Below are 19,931 nucleotides of genomic sequence, written 5' to 3'. Positions count from 1 at the left end.
GTTTTCCTCTCACTGAAGTTGTTACATGAGTGATCGTGACCAGAATTTACACTTGTTATTGGCTCTAAGTGCCGAGTTCAAATGGTCTTGCTGAGATTTATAGCAGCCCAATTTTTAAAGGACTTAAGATGTTATGAATGTATGCATAATTGTCTCAAAGGCACCTGTTTGTTTTTAAATAATTCATTGGACTATTATTATATACCAAACACAGTGCTTTGTTTTATGTACCTTATCTCAATCTGTAAAATATCTCTATGAAGTAGATACTATCATCCCCATTTTAGAGATAAGGTAATTGAGGTTTAGAAAGGTTAATTCATGTGGTGAAGTCACAAATAGGATTTTCTTTTTTTCTCTTCCTTTTAAAAAACACACACCCCAAAGTCTTCATTTATTATTTTTTTTGAAACATTTTTTATTTGATTTTGAGAGAGAGAAGGGAGAGGGAGAAACATTGATGTGAGAGCGTACTACAGATCGGCTGCCTCTTGCACATCCCCTACTGGGGATTGAGCCTGCAACCCGGGCATGTGCCCTGACCAGGAAACAAACCGGCAACCCTTCAGTGCCTGGTTCAACGACCAACCAACTGGCCAGGGCTAACCTATTTTTTTGTTGCCAAAGTTCATGACCTCCCCTGTTGTGCCATACTCACTACCTCTACTAAAAATCTCCATTGTAAAGTTAACAGATGCACAAGAGCAATTCTGAACCTGGCTGGCCCAATCGACAACGAGATGAGTTCAGAGCAGAATGAAGACATGATAAGCACTGTGATCTGCTCCGGCCTCTGACTGTCAGATCTGTCTTCTTGTGAAAACAGTGAAGCCAATCAACAACATCAGTCTGCAAAGAATCAAAGCCTTCTTTGAGAGGCCTGGGATACTTCGAAGAAACTCCTGTGCACAGGCCAAACAGCCCGGGGATGTCCTCTGCCCACGGTGAGAGCACTGTGGCTCTGGGAGGAAGGCTCTTTGCTATTCTGCTGTCTCTGCAATGGGCTGAAGCCTTTAAAGAAGAGGGTTTGGAGCTTTTTCATTCTGACTGCAATATCCCCCCTGACTGTTCTCTTCTCTGTTATTTTCTAGTGCCCTCTCTGCCCACCTTCCCACTTTCTTTTGGTTTGTTTATTGCCTGCCCCGAAGTCAGCCAGGGTGGGTTTCACTCCTATGAGTGGGCGTGAGAAGACAGCTGGAATAGAGTAGCAAGCTCTTCAGACTATAGAAAATTGCTTATAGTATCAGACAGGCACACACTCCAACTCAGCCCCCTTAGTTTATCATTCCTTCAGGAAACTGTATGCAAATACTTTGTGATCTGCTCTCATTCACTTTCCTTCTGCTACAGTCATGTGCAGCAAATCCATTTGACTCTCCAAAAGATGCCAGGTGGTGACAGCAGAGAACGATGAGGAACGGAAGCTGGGAAAAGACTCACTGACACCTTGTACAAGCTAATTCAGGCCACCTGGTTGTGTAAGTCTCATATGCCAGGCCCTGTGTTATCAATATTAAATGTATTATCTTATTTCAATTCTCCCAGTAGCCCTCAGTGACAGGGTGAATTTTTATGCCATTTTAAAGATGGACAAACTATGAGGGGTGAAGAGAACTGAAGCTGGCCAAGGTCACACAGCTATAATCAGCACACATTTACATTCTCAAAATAGTTTTTACTGGGTGATTTATGTTTCTTCCTTCCTCTCTTCCTTTCCTTCGTTTATTTTTTGGTTAATCCTCACCTGAGAATTTTTCCCATTGATTTTTTAGAGAGAGTGGAAGGGAGGGGGAGAAACAGAGAGAGAAACATTGATGTGAGAGAGACACATCAATTGGTTGCCTCCTGCACACACCCCAACCAGGGATCGAGCCTACAACCAAGATACGTGCCCTTGACTGGAATTGAACCCAGGACCCTTTAGTCCGCAAGCCTATGCTCTACCTACTGAGCCAAACAGACCTGGGTGATTTATATATACTTAACTTTCTTTTTTTTTTTTTTTTAAATATATTTTATTGATTTTTTACAGAGAGGAAGGGAGAGAAATAGAGAGCCAGAAACATCGACCAGCTGCCTCCTGCACACCCCCTACTGGGGATGTGCCCGCAACCAATGTACATGCCCTTGACCGGAATCGAACCCGGGACCCCTCAGTCCGCAGGCCGACGCTCTATCCACTGAGCCAAACCGGTTTCGGCTGTATACTTAACTTTCATAACAATCATGTAGAGGAGACAGTATATAATATTCCCCAGAGAATGAATTTAGCTCAGTGAGATGAAAATGCTTATATAATACACAGGTCAGATTTCAAACCAGTTATCTTTCACTTCAGAACACCACAGTGTTTCCTTTGTATCTGGCCTCAGTACCACACTCAAGCCAGTATATGAATGGGAATCTTTTATTTATTTATTTTTAATTGATTTCAGAGAGGAAGGAAGAGGGAGAGAGAGATAGAAACATCAATGATGAGAGAGAATCACTGATCGGCTGCCTCCTCATGGCCCCTACTGGGGATCAAGGCTGCAACCCAGGCATGTGCCCTTGACTGGAATCGAACCCAGGACCTTTCAGTCTGCAGGTGGACGCTCTAACCCTTGAGACAAATCAACTAGAGAGGAATCTTTTATTTTTATAGACTACTAATAAAGAAAATTTCACATACTTTTTTGTAGATATACTAGTAAGCAAGTAAGTAAATACTCTAATGACAAAATTTCAACAATCATAAGACTGAAGATGGCCTGGCTCGAGTGTATCAGACTGAAAATCAGTCAGTTCAAATCCCTTCCTTCATGCAGGTAAATGGTAAATACAGAATAAGAGAGTTCTCTTCTTGAATTTCTTCAGCGAGAAAGACTTTATAATCATAACTTTTGAAATCATAAGCTTGTAATTTATTTTTTTACACCATAAGAAGACCCAAAGTGAATACTATTTTCACTAAATATTTTTGTATGTATATTCTATATGGGTGTTTTAGATTTGAATTTCCTCAAAATATTAAGTTTAACTTTTAAAAGCAAATTTGTACCTCTCTTATTATCTGGTATCATATCTTCCTGTTTTGGAACTTCTAAGGATGTTGTTATAGTTAAATGTCAACAATTTATAAAGAACATACCAAGGCACTGTGAATTTTGTGAGAAACAGGACACATGAAAGTTGGTCCCTAGCTTTAAGGAATTTACAGTCTATCTGGGAGTGTCCATCTTGACAGTCTTCTTCTCCCTGAAATGTAACTACCACCCAACTTCCTAGAACAATCAGACAATTTATCAGCGGGGCAAGTTAGTGTCCACAACAATGAGAAGGTTACCTCAAGGTTAATACATGTTGTCTCAAACTTTCCTTACTGACCACTACAGAAAGCCAAAATAAAAGACAATGATATCATTTATGCATGGTTAGTTAATGGGTTATTAGGGTTCCTCTAAAACTGAAACTGTAATTACTGGCTCCATACATTCAGCTCATGTGTGTATTTTATTTCGTAGCTCAGTTATACATTTTTACACACACCTCTTCTGAACTTTATTCTGTTATTTTCATTTTGTGTAGAATGCTCTAAATTCTTACCTAATGCACAGAGATACTGGCCATCTCTATTTTTATTTTTAAAGTTTTCAAGGACAAGTTCTACCAGGTATGCTTTTAAATTCTACCATGTGGGTTATTGATGAACTTGACTATTTTTCTGACAATATTAAACACTGGAATCCTAGTTAAAATGCTGAACATGACTGGAACCTAAATTACATTTTTATTTCTTTTAATTGACCAAACTGAGATAGTTTCCCATGAATAAGATAAAACATCTACTGTGGTTTTAAGGTTTCAGTAAAAGGTTAACTGTGTTCACCACTAGAGGGAGCAAAGAAAGCGAAGCTTCAGCTGCCATACTGCTGAGAGCATGTAGGAAGTCCCTCAAAGAGAAAAGCAGTCTTCTGCACTGATTGAATCTTCAATAAAATGTGCTATTTTCAGAGCCCGGATATACTAAAGCTATTGGGCCAAATCCAGCCTATGCCTGTTTTTGCAGATAAAGTTTTGTTAAAACACAGTTTATGTACTGTCTGTGGCTGCTCTCTAGCTCTAACGGCATAGTTAAACAGTTGTGACAGAGACTGTGTAATCTGCAAAGCTTAAAATACTTCCAATGTGGCCCTAAAAGGAGAAGTTTGTCAATTCCTGGTCTAGGGAAAGGATGTTAAAGGGTGATAAAGGGACATGCTTGCAGAAATGAAAAGGAGAGAAATAAATTGATAGGATATATAGTATAGTACATCTGAACTAAAATATCCCCATAGCCCATGATATATTTTGCCTATACAACCCAGAAGAATTAGAAAAATGAGAGTTTTTTGGCATAAAATGTGCTTGGTTATTAATGTTCTAATTATAAAAACAATGCAAAACAGATGTGAATATATTTGTCTTTACCTCCAACAAAAGATCAACTAGTGGCGTCTGCTTGCTCGCAGGGGTGAGACAGAGGTTATCTATTATTAAAACCCGCATGAAGTCAAAAACAAACTTTTTAGCGGGGTGGTTGGTCAGATATGTCTTGACACCCACGTTGCAGTACTCAGACTGGCTCCTGTTCATCCCTGTGTCGGCTGCAAAGGCTTTAAATTCTTCCGCTGGAGACCCAACTTCATCATCGAGATCTGTCACCTAGCAAAACCAAGTGGAAAGAGAAGCTAGTTTCATTCAATTTTATTTTATTTTGTTTCCTAAAAACCAAATTGTAGCAGCACCAGTATTTTTCTTCAACTCTTACCTACTAAGCTACTCAATGCATTACTGCACTTTGCTTTACTTGGCTCCTCCTTTCAAGGCAGTAATCAGGTACTGTATGTCACAGTTACTCAACACGTGCTCTTTCTAAGATTAAACCGTGTATCTGTTGTATGCTGAATTTTATCTCTAAAATACTGTGGATAATTGCACTTAAATGAAATAAAATGAGAATAACTATATTTGCATATTGAAAATATACCTCCTGTGAAGTCAAATGTCAGTTTCAGATAAAGACCTAGCAAAACAAACAAACAAACAAAAAAACAACCCAAATAAATACATAAGACAAAACTAGTGCCAATTTCAAGCCAAAAGAAAAAGAAAAAAAGGGGCTAGAAAACAGAGTATAAGATGCTGACAAAGAAAAGACACTGAAGTATTATAAAGGTCTACTTTTGATAAAAATGAGAGGATTTTAGAATTATAAGTAAACCACAGTGTGAAGGTCATGTGCTATACTTGTGTTTATCCTAAAAAATCCCTACAATTTTAGAATTAGCATTTCACCTTTATATGTGAAAAAAAAATGAGTATGAAGAACTTAGGTGGAAATAAGAAGAAACATCATGATAATCAGAAGTACTATGGAGGAATAACTGCCTTTTGGGTTTGTTTTCAAGTACAAAAGAAGTATCTATACTACATATGATTATAATCTAATATTTTTCTATTACTCTTAATACAAAATATGAAAAATAAAAGTTGAATGAAATGAGAAAAGTTGAATAAAAAGGATAATCATATTTCATTTTTTAAATAGCGACAACCAATGCTATATAATTAATTTGTAAAGACTAAATCTAGAGAATGCCTAACTCCTGAGATAAAGTAGAGGTGACTCTGGTGTGACTAGAATTCTGTGGCCTGGACAGAGCACTTCACAACTACACAGCTATCAATCCCATAAGATAAGAAACGGATCCACGATGACTTGGAGAGGAAGTCACTAACAAGGAACTTACTAAAATACGGTAAATGAGAACAGGAAGCTGAGCTCACAGTTATTTTAGGGGAAAGCAGAAGGAGAGTGGGGAGCCAGACACCAGGTAATGATGTAAGAGGTGAAGGAGAGAGCTATGAAACTGTAACATGGTGAGAAACATAAGATTGACAGGAAAAAAAAATCAGCTACCCACTGGAGCAAACTAATTCCAGTTTGACACTGCCTCCCCCCTTCCTACCATCTCCGAGTAAGGGCGGATGTTGAAGGGGAAGACGGTGGCTGCTAGTGCACACAGGAAGTCAGGGCTCATCCACATGGAGGCCAGGTCCGGGACGTTGTGATACAAGTATCTGAAGAACTGCATTAGGGTCACAGGATATTCTCGGAGCCAAGATCCCTCTTCTTCTGACTGCCATGGCTGTCACAGGGACAAGGAAAAAAATATATTAGGAAAACTGACACTGCTATAAAGTACTTTACAAAAATGCACTACTCACCACTCTTCTAAAACCGGATATACCGATAGTCCAGAACTCTCATAAACCACACACAAGAACAAATCCAGAAATAAGCTAAAACAAAAACAATGCCCCTAGAAACGGACAGGATGCCTATCTCTTCATCAGTGCTCACAGCTCAGTAACTGGAGTCAGTGGCTTTGATTATTCGACATTATGGACATGACTACAGCTGGTGCCAATAGTGGCTGAATTACCAACAAAACTGCCCCATCCTCCATGGTGCCCTAGTTGGGGGTGAGATAAAAGATGGGGAAGTTCAGTTACTTCACCTTCCTTATGTAAAATGACAAGAACAATGCTTTTAACTATTACGCAATGTGAAACTGTGATTTATAATAATATATATTTGGTCTTTATCCCATTCTTGGCAGAACTCCTAAAACCCCTGGAATGTCCAAAGTGATGAGCTATAAAAGTGTCTTTTGTTAATCATAACAAGGCCTTTTCAACCACTGCTACGTTTATGTTAATGAGATGACTTTGGGAAAGGTTTATGTTAATGAGATGACTTTGGGAAAGGATAGAGGCTTGCCAGGGGACCAATCACAGGATTAAAGGGTTGACTTTCAGTCCTAGAGGTCCCTCCCACTCCCCCTCCCCCAACTTCCAGTTGGGGAACAGAGGCTGGAGATAAAGTTCAATCACTGATGGCCAATTTACCCAATCGTGCTATATGTAACAAAGCCTCCATGAAAACCCAGAAGGATGGCGTTCCAATTGGTCTTGGGTTGGTGAACATATGGAGGTGTTGGGAGAGGGGCAGGCCAAGTACAGACCAGGAGCTCCACTTCCCCTTCCCACATACCTCTCTATGCACTTCTTCCATCTGGTGGTTTCTGTGTCATAACCTTATATAATAAATTGGTAATCTAGTCAGTAAAACGTTTTCTCAAGTCATGGGAACCTCCAATTTACAGCCAGTAAGTCAGAAGCACAGGTAACATTGGACTTGTGATTGGTGTCTGAAGTATAGGGGTCGTCTTGTGGGACCGAGTCCTTAACCTGTGGGGCCTAATGCTCTCTCCAGGTAGACAATGACAGACCTGAACTGAATTGTGGGATGGCAAGCTTCTGTGGCAACCCCCCCAGCCCCCCATATTTGGTGACTAGTGTTGGAAGTGAAGCTGTGTTATAGTAGAATATTCATAGTACAGAAGACATACAGTAGTGTGGTTTTTCTTAACAACAATATAACAACAACAGCAATGATGATGATAAAACAGTGACAAACACAGAATACACCTGAACAATGCCTATCTTTTGATACTTCCTCAGACAGTGGCTTTTTAAAAACTTAGATGTTTGTATTTGTTTATGAGTAGGAGCCAAAACATAAATTGTAAAGCATTCTAAATTAATACATGTAAGGGCAATATTCTTTTCTAAAATGACATAAGAATAGTTTGAGCACAATTAGATTTGTCATGTACTTGTAATCCAAAGATTCTCATTAATAATTCCTCTTATGATGTAATCCTAAATTGAATAAAGAATTAAGTTATTATTCACAGTACTCCTGTAAGATAGACAGGAACATATATTTTGTCATTTCCTCTTTACATTCTTCATATCTAAGTTAAAAAATAATTAGGAAAACCAAATACAAACTAAAACTTATACTGATTTTTAATCTTGAAATAAAAATAATTAAAAAATTCAAATTACATTATAATGACATATACTACAATATGTAATCATTATATTCATTATAAATGTACACATTGTAATATATATTTTGACACTAATAATATCAGTTAAACTTTTGAAGCGATTACTATATACTAAGTACTCTTGTAAGTGCTTTGTGTATATACTAAATCATTATATCCTCACAACAACCCTAAGAGATATATCCCATTAACACCAGCATTTTATACATAAGGAAACGGAGGCACATAGAGGTTAGTATGTCTTAAGTACCAGAGATGGGATTTGAACCCAGAGTCTGTGGTCTTAACAATTGCATGGTTTGTCCTTGTCCCACAGATAACAAGCCAGGGAGGCTGAGGTTCCAGAGACCATGCTGTAAGTACATACGTATGCTTTCAAAAGATCCCTCTATTTTAGAAAAGTATCATGAAGAGGAAGTATCAGCAGGTGTTAGTGTCTCGTGAACTTACTGAGTTCAGCATGCTGCGGAGCATTCCCAGCAACAAGAAAGCAGCTTCAGTGCACACGTTATGAATGGAAGAGACCACAGTTCCGCTGGAGGCAGGAACTCCGAAGATAAATGTCCAAATGGAATCTAAATCAAACTGCAGAGGGGAAAGTGAAGATGAGTCACTGGCAGTTTTTTCCAGTAGAGACCCTCATAACTTCTAATATTCTACAATTTCTTTGAAACCAGTTAGTTTTTTTCAAAGTGAGCAATGATGAAGAGACAGAGACCTCGCACTCCTCCTTCCTACATTTTAAAACTCATTTTTACATTTATAAAGAAAGAGGGAATTTATGTATCTTCCTGTCTTAGGTACTTGTGTTAAAAACATTGTTTTTTACTTTTTTCTCTAAAGAAAACAAATAAAATACATGCTAATTAGCCAGGAGATGAAATTTAGAACTGATGATTTTAAGCAGGATTTTTTAAAGATCGAATTCACTTTTAAATTACATACAGATAAGATTTGACAAAATAAAAATCTGTTTGAGGAGATTTATTCCTAGCAGTTTATATAACACTTTATGGTGTCATGCTTATTTTGAAAAATTACATAACCAATCAAATTCTGCTAAGCATGACTCTTTATCTTGATTTAATGTAAGGGTATAGTCTCAGTGGTTTCATTTAAGAGATTTTGTCAACTACTAAAATTGATTTGAATAGCCTTTGGCATTATGATGCACACATAGTTGGGTTTAAAACTGAATTTCTAAGTCTCTGCAGTGCCATCAACATAATCTATATATAGATATCCACAACAGTCTTCAATTAGAAATCAAGCAAAGCCTTACTGTTTTCCTAACATAGATGTTGTTACCATTAAGAAGTCGAAAACATTTTTATAATCAGATGGACTTGCACTAAGAATCCTGTCATTCCTACCCAATTAATTTTGATACACATACATTCCCCTAATTTTTTTATTTTAAAAAAATATTTATTGTTGAAAATATTACATGTCCTCCTTTTTCCTCCATTCACTCCCCTCATTTTTAATTCTACAGAAATGAAATTATATTTCTAGATAAAATCACACAACTCAACAGAATTCTTTAGATCACTATTCAAATATCATCCAAAGTTTTTATGCATATACAATTATATAGAGTAACCATAAAGAATAAAAGACCAAATTAAGATAAATGATTTCTTTTTGGAAAAATTTTCTGTGCTACTCTCAGATTTTTCTGTCCCAAATCAAACCCTAAATCTGAGAAAGAGATGGAATCAGTAGTTTTACTATGGTTCACCCGTAATCCTATGGTGATTCAGGGGCATATATAATTACACTTACACCCTACTAGGTAATTCCTACCTGGCAACCCTGCTTACATCGGCTGCTGGTGACAGGCACACTGACCTGCAGGTTCTCTGGCAGCTCACTAACTGGCTGCTGCAGGAACAATGCCATGAGCAGGAAATAGAGGGCAGGGACATTAGTGTGCTTAGGAAGGAATGACTGAAGGACTGGAAAACCAGGAAAATGGCAAGCATCCCGGTTAATCTCCCTGACTGTCGATCTTCCACCAGCACTCCTGCCCACATTGAATCCTAAAAGAAGAGGAAATATAACAATAAGTACAAAATTAGTAATCAATTATTGTGCTGCATTAACAAAGAAAGTAATTCAGTATATGTGACCTTTCCACCAGAATATTCATATTAATATAGGCAATTAACTGTTCAACTGTTGAATTCACCTTTCAGGCAAGTTTTACTTTACTATCTCGTTGACTTGAGCAAGCCTGCCTATTAGGATACAGGTCTTGAAACATAGCCAAGATAATCAGATACAAGAGGTAATAAAAATAGTGCTCATTAAAAGAATGACCTTGAAAGAGCTCTAACATTTCCTTAAGAACAAAGTAAAATTCAAAAGAGAGCCAAAACTTTAGGGTGCTACAAAAATGTAACTTAAAAATATAACTGCTATAATATCCTATCTAATAAAAGAGTAATATGCAAATTGACTATCACTCCAACACACAAGATGGTCGCCCCCATGTGGTCAAAGATTGCTGCCCCCATGTGGACACAAGATGGCCTGCAGTGGAGGGCAGTTGTGGGTGATCAGGCCAGCAGGGGAGGGCAGTTAGGGGTGACTGGGCCGGCAGAGGAGGGCAGTTGGGGGAGACCAGGCCTTCAGGGGAGGACAGTTGAGGGGGACCCACGCCTGCAGGGGAGGGCAGTTGGGGGGGACCAGGCCTGCAGGGGAGGGCAGTTGGGAGGGACCAGGCCTGCAAGGGAGGGCAGTTGGGGGGGACCAAGCCTGCAGGGGAGTGTATTTGGGGGCAACCAAGCCTGCAGGGGAGGGCAGTTGGGGGCAACCAGGCTGGCAGGGGAGGGCAGTTAGGGGCGACCAGGCTGGCAAGGGAGGGCAGTTAGGGGTTACCAGGCCAGCAGGGGAGGGCAGTTGGGGGCGACCAAGCCTGCAGGGGAGGACAGTTAGGGTTAACCAGACCGGCAGGGGAGGGCAGTTAGGGGCAACTGGGCCAGCAGGGGAGCAGTTAGGTGTCGATCAGACTGGCAGGGGAATGCTTAGGGGGTGATCAGGCTGACAGGCAAAAGCGGTTAGGGGCAATCAGGCAGGCAGGCAGGCGAGCGGTTGGGAGCCAGCAGTGAGAGAGATCGGGCCTAAATGGGCAGTTGGACATCCCTTGAGGGGTCCTAGATTGGAGAGGGTGCAGGCTGGGCGGAGGGATACACACACACCCCATGCACGAATTTCGTGCACCGGGCCTCTAGTATTTAATACATTTCATCATGAAAACATCATAAACTACTTAATTTTAAATTATCTATGAATTTAAAGGTAAGACTAAGCAAAATAATCTTTCCTTACAACAGGCTCTGTAAGTCTGTGGGAAAGTTGCCCAGCAGTGGGACAGCAAATCTGAGCCTGCTGTGACTATGGCTATTTGAACATCCAGAGCCCTTTCTAGAAATACAGCTCTACCAGGAGATGGTCATTGCTTATTAATGTAGCTTACAGCATCAGCCTTCCTATCAATCCTGTTTCCTTTGTTGTATAACTAATTTGAGGCTGCAAGCAAAACACTTAGTTCTTTTGCCACCCTTAACCCAGTACAGTGATCAGCACAGAATGAATGTTGGCCAAAGGTTCAATGAAAAACTTTTGTGAATAGTAACCAAGAGATGAAGGATTGATTTGTACTCTAAAGCAATTTCATTTAAATGAATAGCCAGTTTTGTTTTTCTAGGATTAAGTAAGCACATTACCTGCTCCTATTTAAGATTAAAAAAAAAAACAACTGTGTCTAGGTGGCTTTTTAAATATCTCATCCCAATTGACTGCTCAGTGTGATATGAATTAATCGTGTGAAGTATGCTTTTCTCATTAAAAAAAAATTGTACAGCAACTTACCAACCTCTTTAATATACCATCTCGTTGCTCAAACACAATGAATATGTAAGTTAGAATTAGCTATTATCCTTTTCACAACATAGAAGATATGCCATGTGCTCAAAGTCATAAAGTTAATGAGTGGTGGCACTAGGACTTGGAGCCTGATGCTGCTATTTTAGAGCCTGTAAGTTATGCTGTCTCTCTCGGCCTTCTTAATGACATTGCCACATTTCTGAAAGATTGGCTGCCTGAGGACACTGGGTAAATTTTGGTTATAGTAAATTCTAAATTAAATTACTAGTATAAAAAAGTCTTTAGCTTTAAGGAGCCAAAAGACATAAAGTGATATTTTATACATTCAATAGGAAAATCAATTTAAAAAATATATTTTTATTGATTTCAGAGAGGAAGGGACAGGGGAAGAGAGATAGAAACATCAATGATGAGAGAGAATCATCGACTGGCTGCCTTCTGCACGCCTCCCACTGGGGATCGAGCTGGCAACCCCAGGCATGTGCCCTTGGCCGGAATCGAACCTGGGACCCTTTAGTCCACAGGCTGACTCTCTATCCACTGAGCCAAATCAGCCAGGGCAGGAAAATAAATTTTTATTAAACTACATGTTCTAAATGAAAATCAATACTAGCATTCATTTTCTTTTCTAATTCTCACACCCTGCTTTTCCCTATAATTGGTCTTAAGGACTACTTAATACGTTTTTAACAATGAAGCTTAATTTAGGTTCAAGTTACAGCTACATGGAAGGCATTTTCATGAAGGAAAATTTAATATGTATGTATCAGATAGGAATTCAGGGAAAATTATATTAAGTTGAATCAAATTTAAATTTTAATACCTAGTTTCCTTTTTAGAACCAGAGCAGCATATGCGATGTGTAAATAGTTACCAATGAAGGACATCTAAATCCTAACGCATAAAGTCAGGTAGGTCAGATATGGTATAAGCATCTTTTCCTGATACTACTGAACTGATATAGGACAGGAAGAAGGACAGGACTAACAGTCAGGATACAGAGACTTAAGACACTTTACTCAGGAACCTCATGCAATTAACAGTCTTAATTCCCTAAGTAGAAAAATTAATCCTTAATTTGTATTTATCAGGTTTATTTCCTATAAATTGTAACAGATATCATAAAATATATACCTGTCTCCAGAAACATAAAGGCCAAATGAGATGATACATGTTAACCCTTTGCACTCGCTTGCTTTTTTCTCGATTCCTATATTCTACTCGGGATTTAATTTTTTAAATACCCCAGATTTTACAAAGCGCGGCAGTAGAATAAAAAACTGGAGTTTCTTTTCATACAAACTTACTTATTTGGATTTTTTTATATTTCAAATTATTGATACATTCAATACAATTCGACATACAAGCTGCTACCGATGCTAACTGTGTCGAGTCACACTCGACATCCGAGTGCAAAAGGTTAAAGAATTCTTCAAACCATAATGTACTATATGAATCTTGGCTGTTATCACTACTGCAGTTTTTGGCCTTCAATGAGAAGCAGTGCTGATGATTAGCATTTAAAACCCCCATTCAATTATTTTGTGCCTTTCATTATTTATTCTTAGTAGTTATTATTAAGGCCAATAAACTAAAGTTCTTGCTACTAAACTATTCCTAACATTTGTAGGCTATATCCCTGCTACAGAGTCAGTGCAAAATAGTGATTATTTTTTAGATCATAAAAGTATGTACAATAATTTGAAATTCATATTGTAAACAAAAGTTTTCTCAATAAGTCATTTTACAGTGAATTTCTTTCTTCATCTCATGCAGTGTCTTAATTTTCTACATCTAAAATAACAATGAAAAAATCCTATGTTGAAAGCTGTCTTCCTGTCATTTACTTTAATATTTGAGAAAGTAGTACAGGTATCACAGCACCTAGCTATTGATATTTTTACATTTTTTAACAGGTAAATTACATATTAAATTCTGATTCCGAGAGTGGATATGGCTTGCTATGTCTGCACACACTGGGTTGCAACAATTTTTTCTTCTTGAATAAATCCTTTCTGGTGATGGAAAATAAACAAATATATAAATTCTGATCCCTAAATTCCCATTTAACAAGGGTAAATTGATGCTTGTTGCAGAATACAAATGATTTTAAAATATGTTATAAAGACAAATATATTGTTTTAAAGTTTAGGAATTGAGTGATTACAATTGTCAATAAAAATATTATCTTAAAATATATTTTCTAAAGATTATTAACATAAACAGAAATATAACAGTTCAAATGATTCTAACATAGCAAACTATAACTTTCTAATATTACTTAAATGCTCACTTCAATGTTAAAAACAGCATACAACTGTAAGCAAAGAATAAGAAGCCTTGGCTGAAACTTTGAGCTTAAATCTTTTTAAAATATATATATTTAAAAAAATATATATATAATATATATGTATATAATATATATATATATACACACACACATATAATATATATATATATATATTACATATATATATATTTTATTGATTTCAGAGAGGAAGGGAGAAGGAGAGAGAGATAGAAACATCAATGATGAGAGAGAACCATCGATCAGCTGCCTCCTGCATGCCCCACAATGGGGATTGAGCACACAATCCAGGCATGTGCCCTTGACTGGAATCAAACCCAGGACCCCTCAGTCCGCAGGCCAACACTCTATTCAGTGAGCAAAACCAGCCAGGGCAAGCTTAAATCTTTGATTGGCAATGTAACATAACTGTTAAAAGCATGGGCTTGGTTCTGAGTGACCTGGACTCAAAAATGTTGACTATTGTTTATTGAATATGTGACTTCACTCCTTTGCCTTGGCTTTCTCATCTGTAAAATGGGTATGATAGTATTTACATCTCATAGGGTTACTGTGAAAATAAAGTGTTTAGTAACTGGCACAGAATAAGAACTGAAAATATTATTATTATTAATTCAGTTCTGATCATTTGCTAGTTATGTACTTAATCATAAAGGGAATTAAGCAATAAAAAGATCATAAGGAATTCCCTTGGGTTTCCACATCTTAACGTTGTCTCTGACTTCATTTTGATTTGCCATTAAAAAGAGCCAAATTTGAAACTTTCTAAGCTTTTTATTCTATCATTAATTAAAATTTAGATTCTTAATGGTTGTCAGATAAACTGAAGAGTATAAGCTTACATAAGATTTAAAACCAAAACACAATAGCTTATTTTAAAGCAGTTGACTTCAAAAGTCCCATACCTAATACAGTTCCGATCTTATTAGTTAAGACAGAGTCTGTCTGTTCCAGCCACCCTCCTCCACTGAGTCCTTCTTTAAACTTGATGAGAATAGACTGATTACTCAGCAGGACAACAAGAATCCTCATGGCTGCTGTGACTGTGGTGGGATGCAAGTGCTCTTCCATAAACATCATAATCCAGTCAAAACCCAGTGTCCTGACCAGTTCTTCACAGGCTCTATTCAAAGACAGATGGGTAAGAAGGAAACATATTAATCAAATTATAAAGAAGAATAAGACTAGGTTTTGTTCTTAAGATATTCTAAATTTCAGGGCTTAAACAATATGTCTTTAGAAATTCTTTTGTCTACTATGAATTAACTGGTACCATCAATTCTAAAAAGATTTTACTTACTGCAAATTAATGCTTGTCTTTTCTTTAGATGTGTAAACTAGTTTTAGCAAGATATCTAGAAGTCTGTTCCTCAAAAGTATAAGATTAGCAGACACAAGACCTCCAAACTCTTCTTCAGTTCCTACAATGAAAATAAATACATTAAATTGCTTAGTGTTGGATAAAATATCCAACCCTGTTCTAGGAAAATTCACTGAAAAATCTATCTGTCAGAAAACATTTTTTTCTAGAAGTACTTTCCACTAAAGTGAACCAGAAAAGGGTCTGTTAAAACATTTCTTTTTAGAATCGTGAAAATTTTTTATTTACATTATCTAAATAAGTGATAATAAAGGCTGTGAGCCCTTTTTAAAAAATATATTTTATTGACTGCAGAGAGGAAGGAAGGGGGAGAGACAGAAACATTAATGATGAGAAAGAATAATTGATCGGCAGCCTCCTGCACGCCCCCGCCCCCCTCCACTGGGAATGGAGCCCTCAACCCAGGCATGTGCCCTGACCAGAATGGAACCGCAACCTTCTGGTTCATAGGTCGATACTCAACCACTGACCCACACAGGCCGGGCTGTGAACCCTCTTTTACATTAATATTCCCCTCCCCTACCAACAGGGGAAAGTAACCAAATAAGGATTGAATAAAAAAAATAACAATCCAAGCCCTAGCCAGTTTGGTTCAGTGCTTAGAGCACTGGACTGTGGACCAAAGGGCCCCAGGTTAGATTCCGGTCAAGGGCACGTACCTTGCTTGCAGGCTCCTCCCTGGCCCAGGCCCGCACATCAATGTTTTTCTCACACTGATGTTTACCTCTGTATTTTCCCTCTTTCTTCCACTCTCTCTGAAGGATCAATGGAAAAATATCCTCGGATGAGGATTAACCAAAAAAATAGAAATAAATAAGTAAAAAACAACAATCCAAATCCTTAATTTCCAGTTTCTTTTTGAAGAACATAGTGAAATTTACGAGATTTAAAACTTGACAAGTGGAAGCATACTCTATTTAATGAACATAATACATCCAGAAAAGTTAGAACTAAATAGCATAGAAAAGAGGCAAAGGCATACAAAAGTACAAGAAAAACTGGAAAAGAAAAGGGCAGAAAACAGAAAGCTTGTGCATCTCAATGGATGATGCTGGAGGCACACAGGACTGGGCATCAATGGCCAGTGTTCCAGGTGCAGCTCTGCCACTAATGAGCGATGGGTTAGTAAGTCACAACCCACAGGATTGTCTTTATTCCAGACTTGCAGCTCAGGCTAAACTTTACCATGGGTATATGCTTTTACTAGTTTGGGCAAGGGACTATTTGTCTCCTTAAACATTGTCTTTTTATTGTTAACTTGGTGCTTAATCATTGGGTAGAGTACTTCAAGCTTACCTAGGAGAACTCAAGATTCTCTCCCCTTATCAGAGGCACAGGACTGGTAATTTACAAACTGTCCTATTAAAAGCATACCATAAATTGATAATAGGAGTTATTTCATTTCAATTATTTCTTTTCAATAAAATGACAATCCACACAGAAATTAACGATTCTCCTTAATTTTTACATCTAGTCTTCTCCTTCTCAGTTATGCTTCCCCTAATTTTCAAATATAGTTTAAAACAATGAACTGAATTTCCACACTAACTCTTCCCATTCAAACTGGTGCTTTCTTTATTCCAGTGTACTGTCCTTTCATGTTATTTATTTTGCAATGATTATTATATCACCGTTCATCATTACTCAAGCCATTTTCTTGAATAACGTGTAAACTACTTGAAAGAAAAAAGTATGGTTTAACTTTTTGGAACATCATTTTATACTTAACACAGTCTTTAGTCCACAGCAAATACACAATAAATGTCATATACGAACAAGACCAGTAATGTGCTTCCAACATTCTCTATTACTTGAAATGGCAATGAAGTGATGAGAATACTAATCAACTTGACAGATCAACAGAAAAATTTGCTAATTTATACATCTCTACTACTGTTTTCTTAAAGAAAATTTTATGTTAGTTATTATTATTGAATACAACATGGAGACTAGAGAAATATTTTTCCCACATTTTTAAACTACTTGAAATAAATGTGTTATGTATTTCCAAAGATTTTAAAAGTAATTTCACTTCAATTCTTATTTACTTGGCTTATATTACTTCTGAGCTTAGAAATAATCCTGACATATGATAGAAAAATACAGTGGTTAAAAAGTTTATAGTGTTGATTTGGACCAGCGGTCGCCAGCCTTTCAGACCTCACAGACCACCAGTGGTCCGTGGACCACAGGTTGGAGACTGCTGATTTGGACTACCTAAGTTCAAATGCAGAAAAATGATTTCAGGTAACTTTCTTTTACTTAATCTTTCTGGGTCCCAGTTTCCTCCCTTGGAAAATTGAGGTAACAATAGTACCTATTTTATAGGGTTGTTATAAAGTTATATTAAAGATCTTAAACAATACCTGGAGATATAAAGGACTCAATAAGAGTTACCTACTGATTTGATCCTTTTTAAAAATTTTTAAATCCTCAGGAAGAGAGGGAGAGAGGAAGTCTGAAAGAAAGGGGGAGAAAGGGAGGGGGGGAGGGAGAAGGAGAGAGAGAGGGAGAGGGATAGGGAGAGGGAGAGGAAGAGGGAGAAGGGGAGAGAGAGATAGGGAGGGAGGAGAGAGGGGTGGGGGGAGAGGGAGATGGAGAGGGAGAGAGACATCCACCTTAGAGAGACATTGATTGGTTACCTGGTTGCCTCCTGACTGTTGCTGCGTCAGGTGCATGTGCTCTTGACAGGGAATTGAACCCAGGACCCTTAGGTGTGCAGTCAGATGCTCTAACCACTTAGTAACACCGGCAAGGGTGAATCCTCAACCTTTTGCTCCAACCAACTGAGCCACCTGGCCAGGGCTGGAATTATTTTTATTTTATATGTACATAAAATTTTTCTGGTAAAAAGTTATTTCCTTACGTGACTACTAAATATTTAACAGGAAAATGAAAATAAAAGTAATATAGATATAATTCACAGTAGCAAGTAACTGTGTTTCTGAAGAGATGTGCGTAAATTTAAAAAAATTTAAATAATGTTAAAATATCACCCTGAAAGAATCTGCTATTTAAAGGAATAATGTTACAAAGCCTCTAAACATGGGGAAAATTTTTGTGTTTAGAGTAAAATTCACATCCTATTAAATTGTGTGTAATTCTGAACTTGTGCATATTATACATGACTGATTTAAGACAAATACATCTGCACGAGACCAACAGAGTAATGTAAGGAGAAAAGTGATAGGGCAGCATCCACCTAAGGCAGGCCTGACCTATGCGAGAGAAGAGGGCACAGGAATTAGTTCTCAAGCCCCAGAATCACTCACCAGTGTCAAGCTTCTCTTCATGGTTTATTTCCATAACGACAAATTTCTCACAAACTGCAAAGGTTGGTAAAGTAGAAGAAATAAACTGGCCAAACCTTTATGTATAAGGAAAAAAAGGGTTATGAGTTTTATTCTTTTTTCTCTCCCCAAAACAAATAACAAAATATAAAAAACCAAAGAAATGAAAAATAGTTTTAAATAATCTTTTACAGACCTTCAGGTGTTCGCATTTGGTTTACCTTTCCTAGGACCATCGCTATAGCCATTATACAGGGTGGGCAAAAGTAGCATTACAGTTGTGAGCTCACCAGTTTATTCTTGTATCATTATTTATTATTCTATTATTTTCCATATGAACTGTAAACCTACTTTTGCCCACCCTGTATATGTTACAATGCTTTCATTATACTTCTCCAGAATTATAATGCACTAACCTAAATGATTTCACGAATCAAATAGCATGATCCTAATGAAAATGTCCTAACATCTATATGTATCCACTGTAGTTAAGAACTTAGGTTTTGGAAACACAAGTAAAGTTAAAATCCTGGCTCTATCAGTTTTTAATCTTGTTACTTGGGCAAGTAGCTTAACATTTCTGGGCCTTAGTTTCTTAATTTTGTAAAGTAGAGAAAACTAAAAGCTTAATAGGTTTCAGTGATAATTTTAGCAAAATGATCACTATAGTACCAGGATAAGATTGAAATAAATATTGTTCATAATAACAATGATCTCCAAAATAATTTTTAAACTTCAGTTTTCATCTGTCATCAAGTTTAAAAAGTGCTTTTGAGGTAGGTAAATAAATGTGAATAATTTACATGTTATACAGATTGGAGATTAGTTTACTGGGAATACTCTAATGAGTAGGTGTGATTTTACTTGTGTCTGGAAGATTACATGAAAAGTGATGGTCAAGACCAGTTTAAGTAATTTTCTACTTAGAAAATACTTTGGTTAGGTAGTTTTTTCCCTTCCATTTTCAGTTAAGATGCGAATTATCATATAAACATTAGAACATTCTATAGCCCATAAATAGGCCTTAAACAATATTTCAGATTAGCAGCAAAATAATACTCACATTGTATAAAAGATTAGAATATGCAAAATAAAATGGTATCATTTGTTTTGAATGA

At 37.3% G+C, this 19,931-nt stretch overlaps 1 protein-coding gene across 6 annotated transcripts in view; it reads right to left on the bottom strand.

Moving 5' to 3' along the window:
• WDFY3 (WD repeat and FYVE domain containing 3) overlaps positions 1–19,931 on the bottom strand; it is a 272,662-nt gene that overhangs the window by 69,055 nt on the left and 183,676 nt on the right. For 5 of the 6 annotated variants that reach the window (XM_079786784.1, XM_079786785.1, XM_079786783.1 and 2 more), the window contains 7 exons: positions 18,796–18,890; positions 15,443–15,563; positions 15,048–15,265; positions 9,750–9,985; positions 8,394–8,528; positions 5,991–6,170; positions 4,450–4,683 (listed from right to left, as the gene is read on the bottom strand). In XM_079786784.1, the coding sequence (XP_079642910.1) occupies positions 4,450–4,683; positions 5,991–6,170; positions 8,394–8,528; positions 9,750–9,985; positions 15,048–15,265; positions 15,443–15,563; positions 18,796–18,890 (1,219 nt within the window). The remainder of the gene's footprint in view (positions 1–4,449; positions 4,684–5,990; positions 6,171–8,393; positions 8,529–9,749; positions 9,986–15,047; positions 15,266–15,442; positions 15,564–18,795; positions 18,891–19,931) is intronic. The other variant, XM_079786780.1, reaches the window with a different exon arrangement.

Source organism: Cnephaeus nilssonii, assembly GCF_951640355.1.
Source record: "Cnephaeus nilssonii genome assembly, chromosome: 1".
Classification (NCBI taxonomy): Eukaryota; Metazoa; Chordata; class Mammalia; order Chiroptera; family Vespertilionidae; genus Cnephaeus; species Cnephaeus nilssonii.
This window is presented reverse-complemented; position numbering and strand designations above follow the sequence as displayed.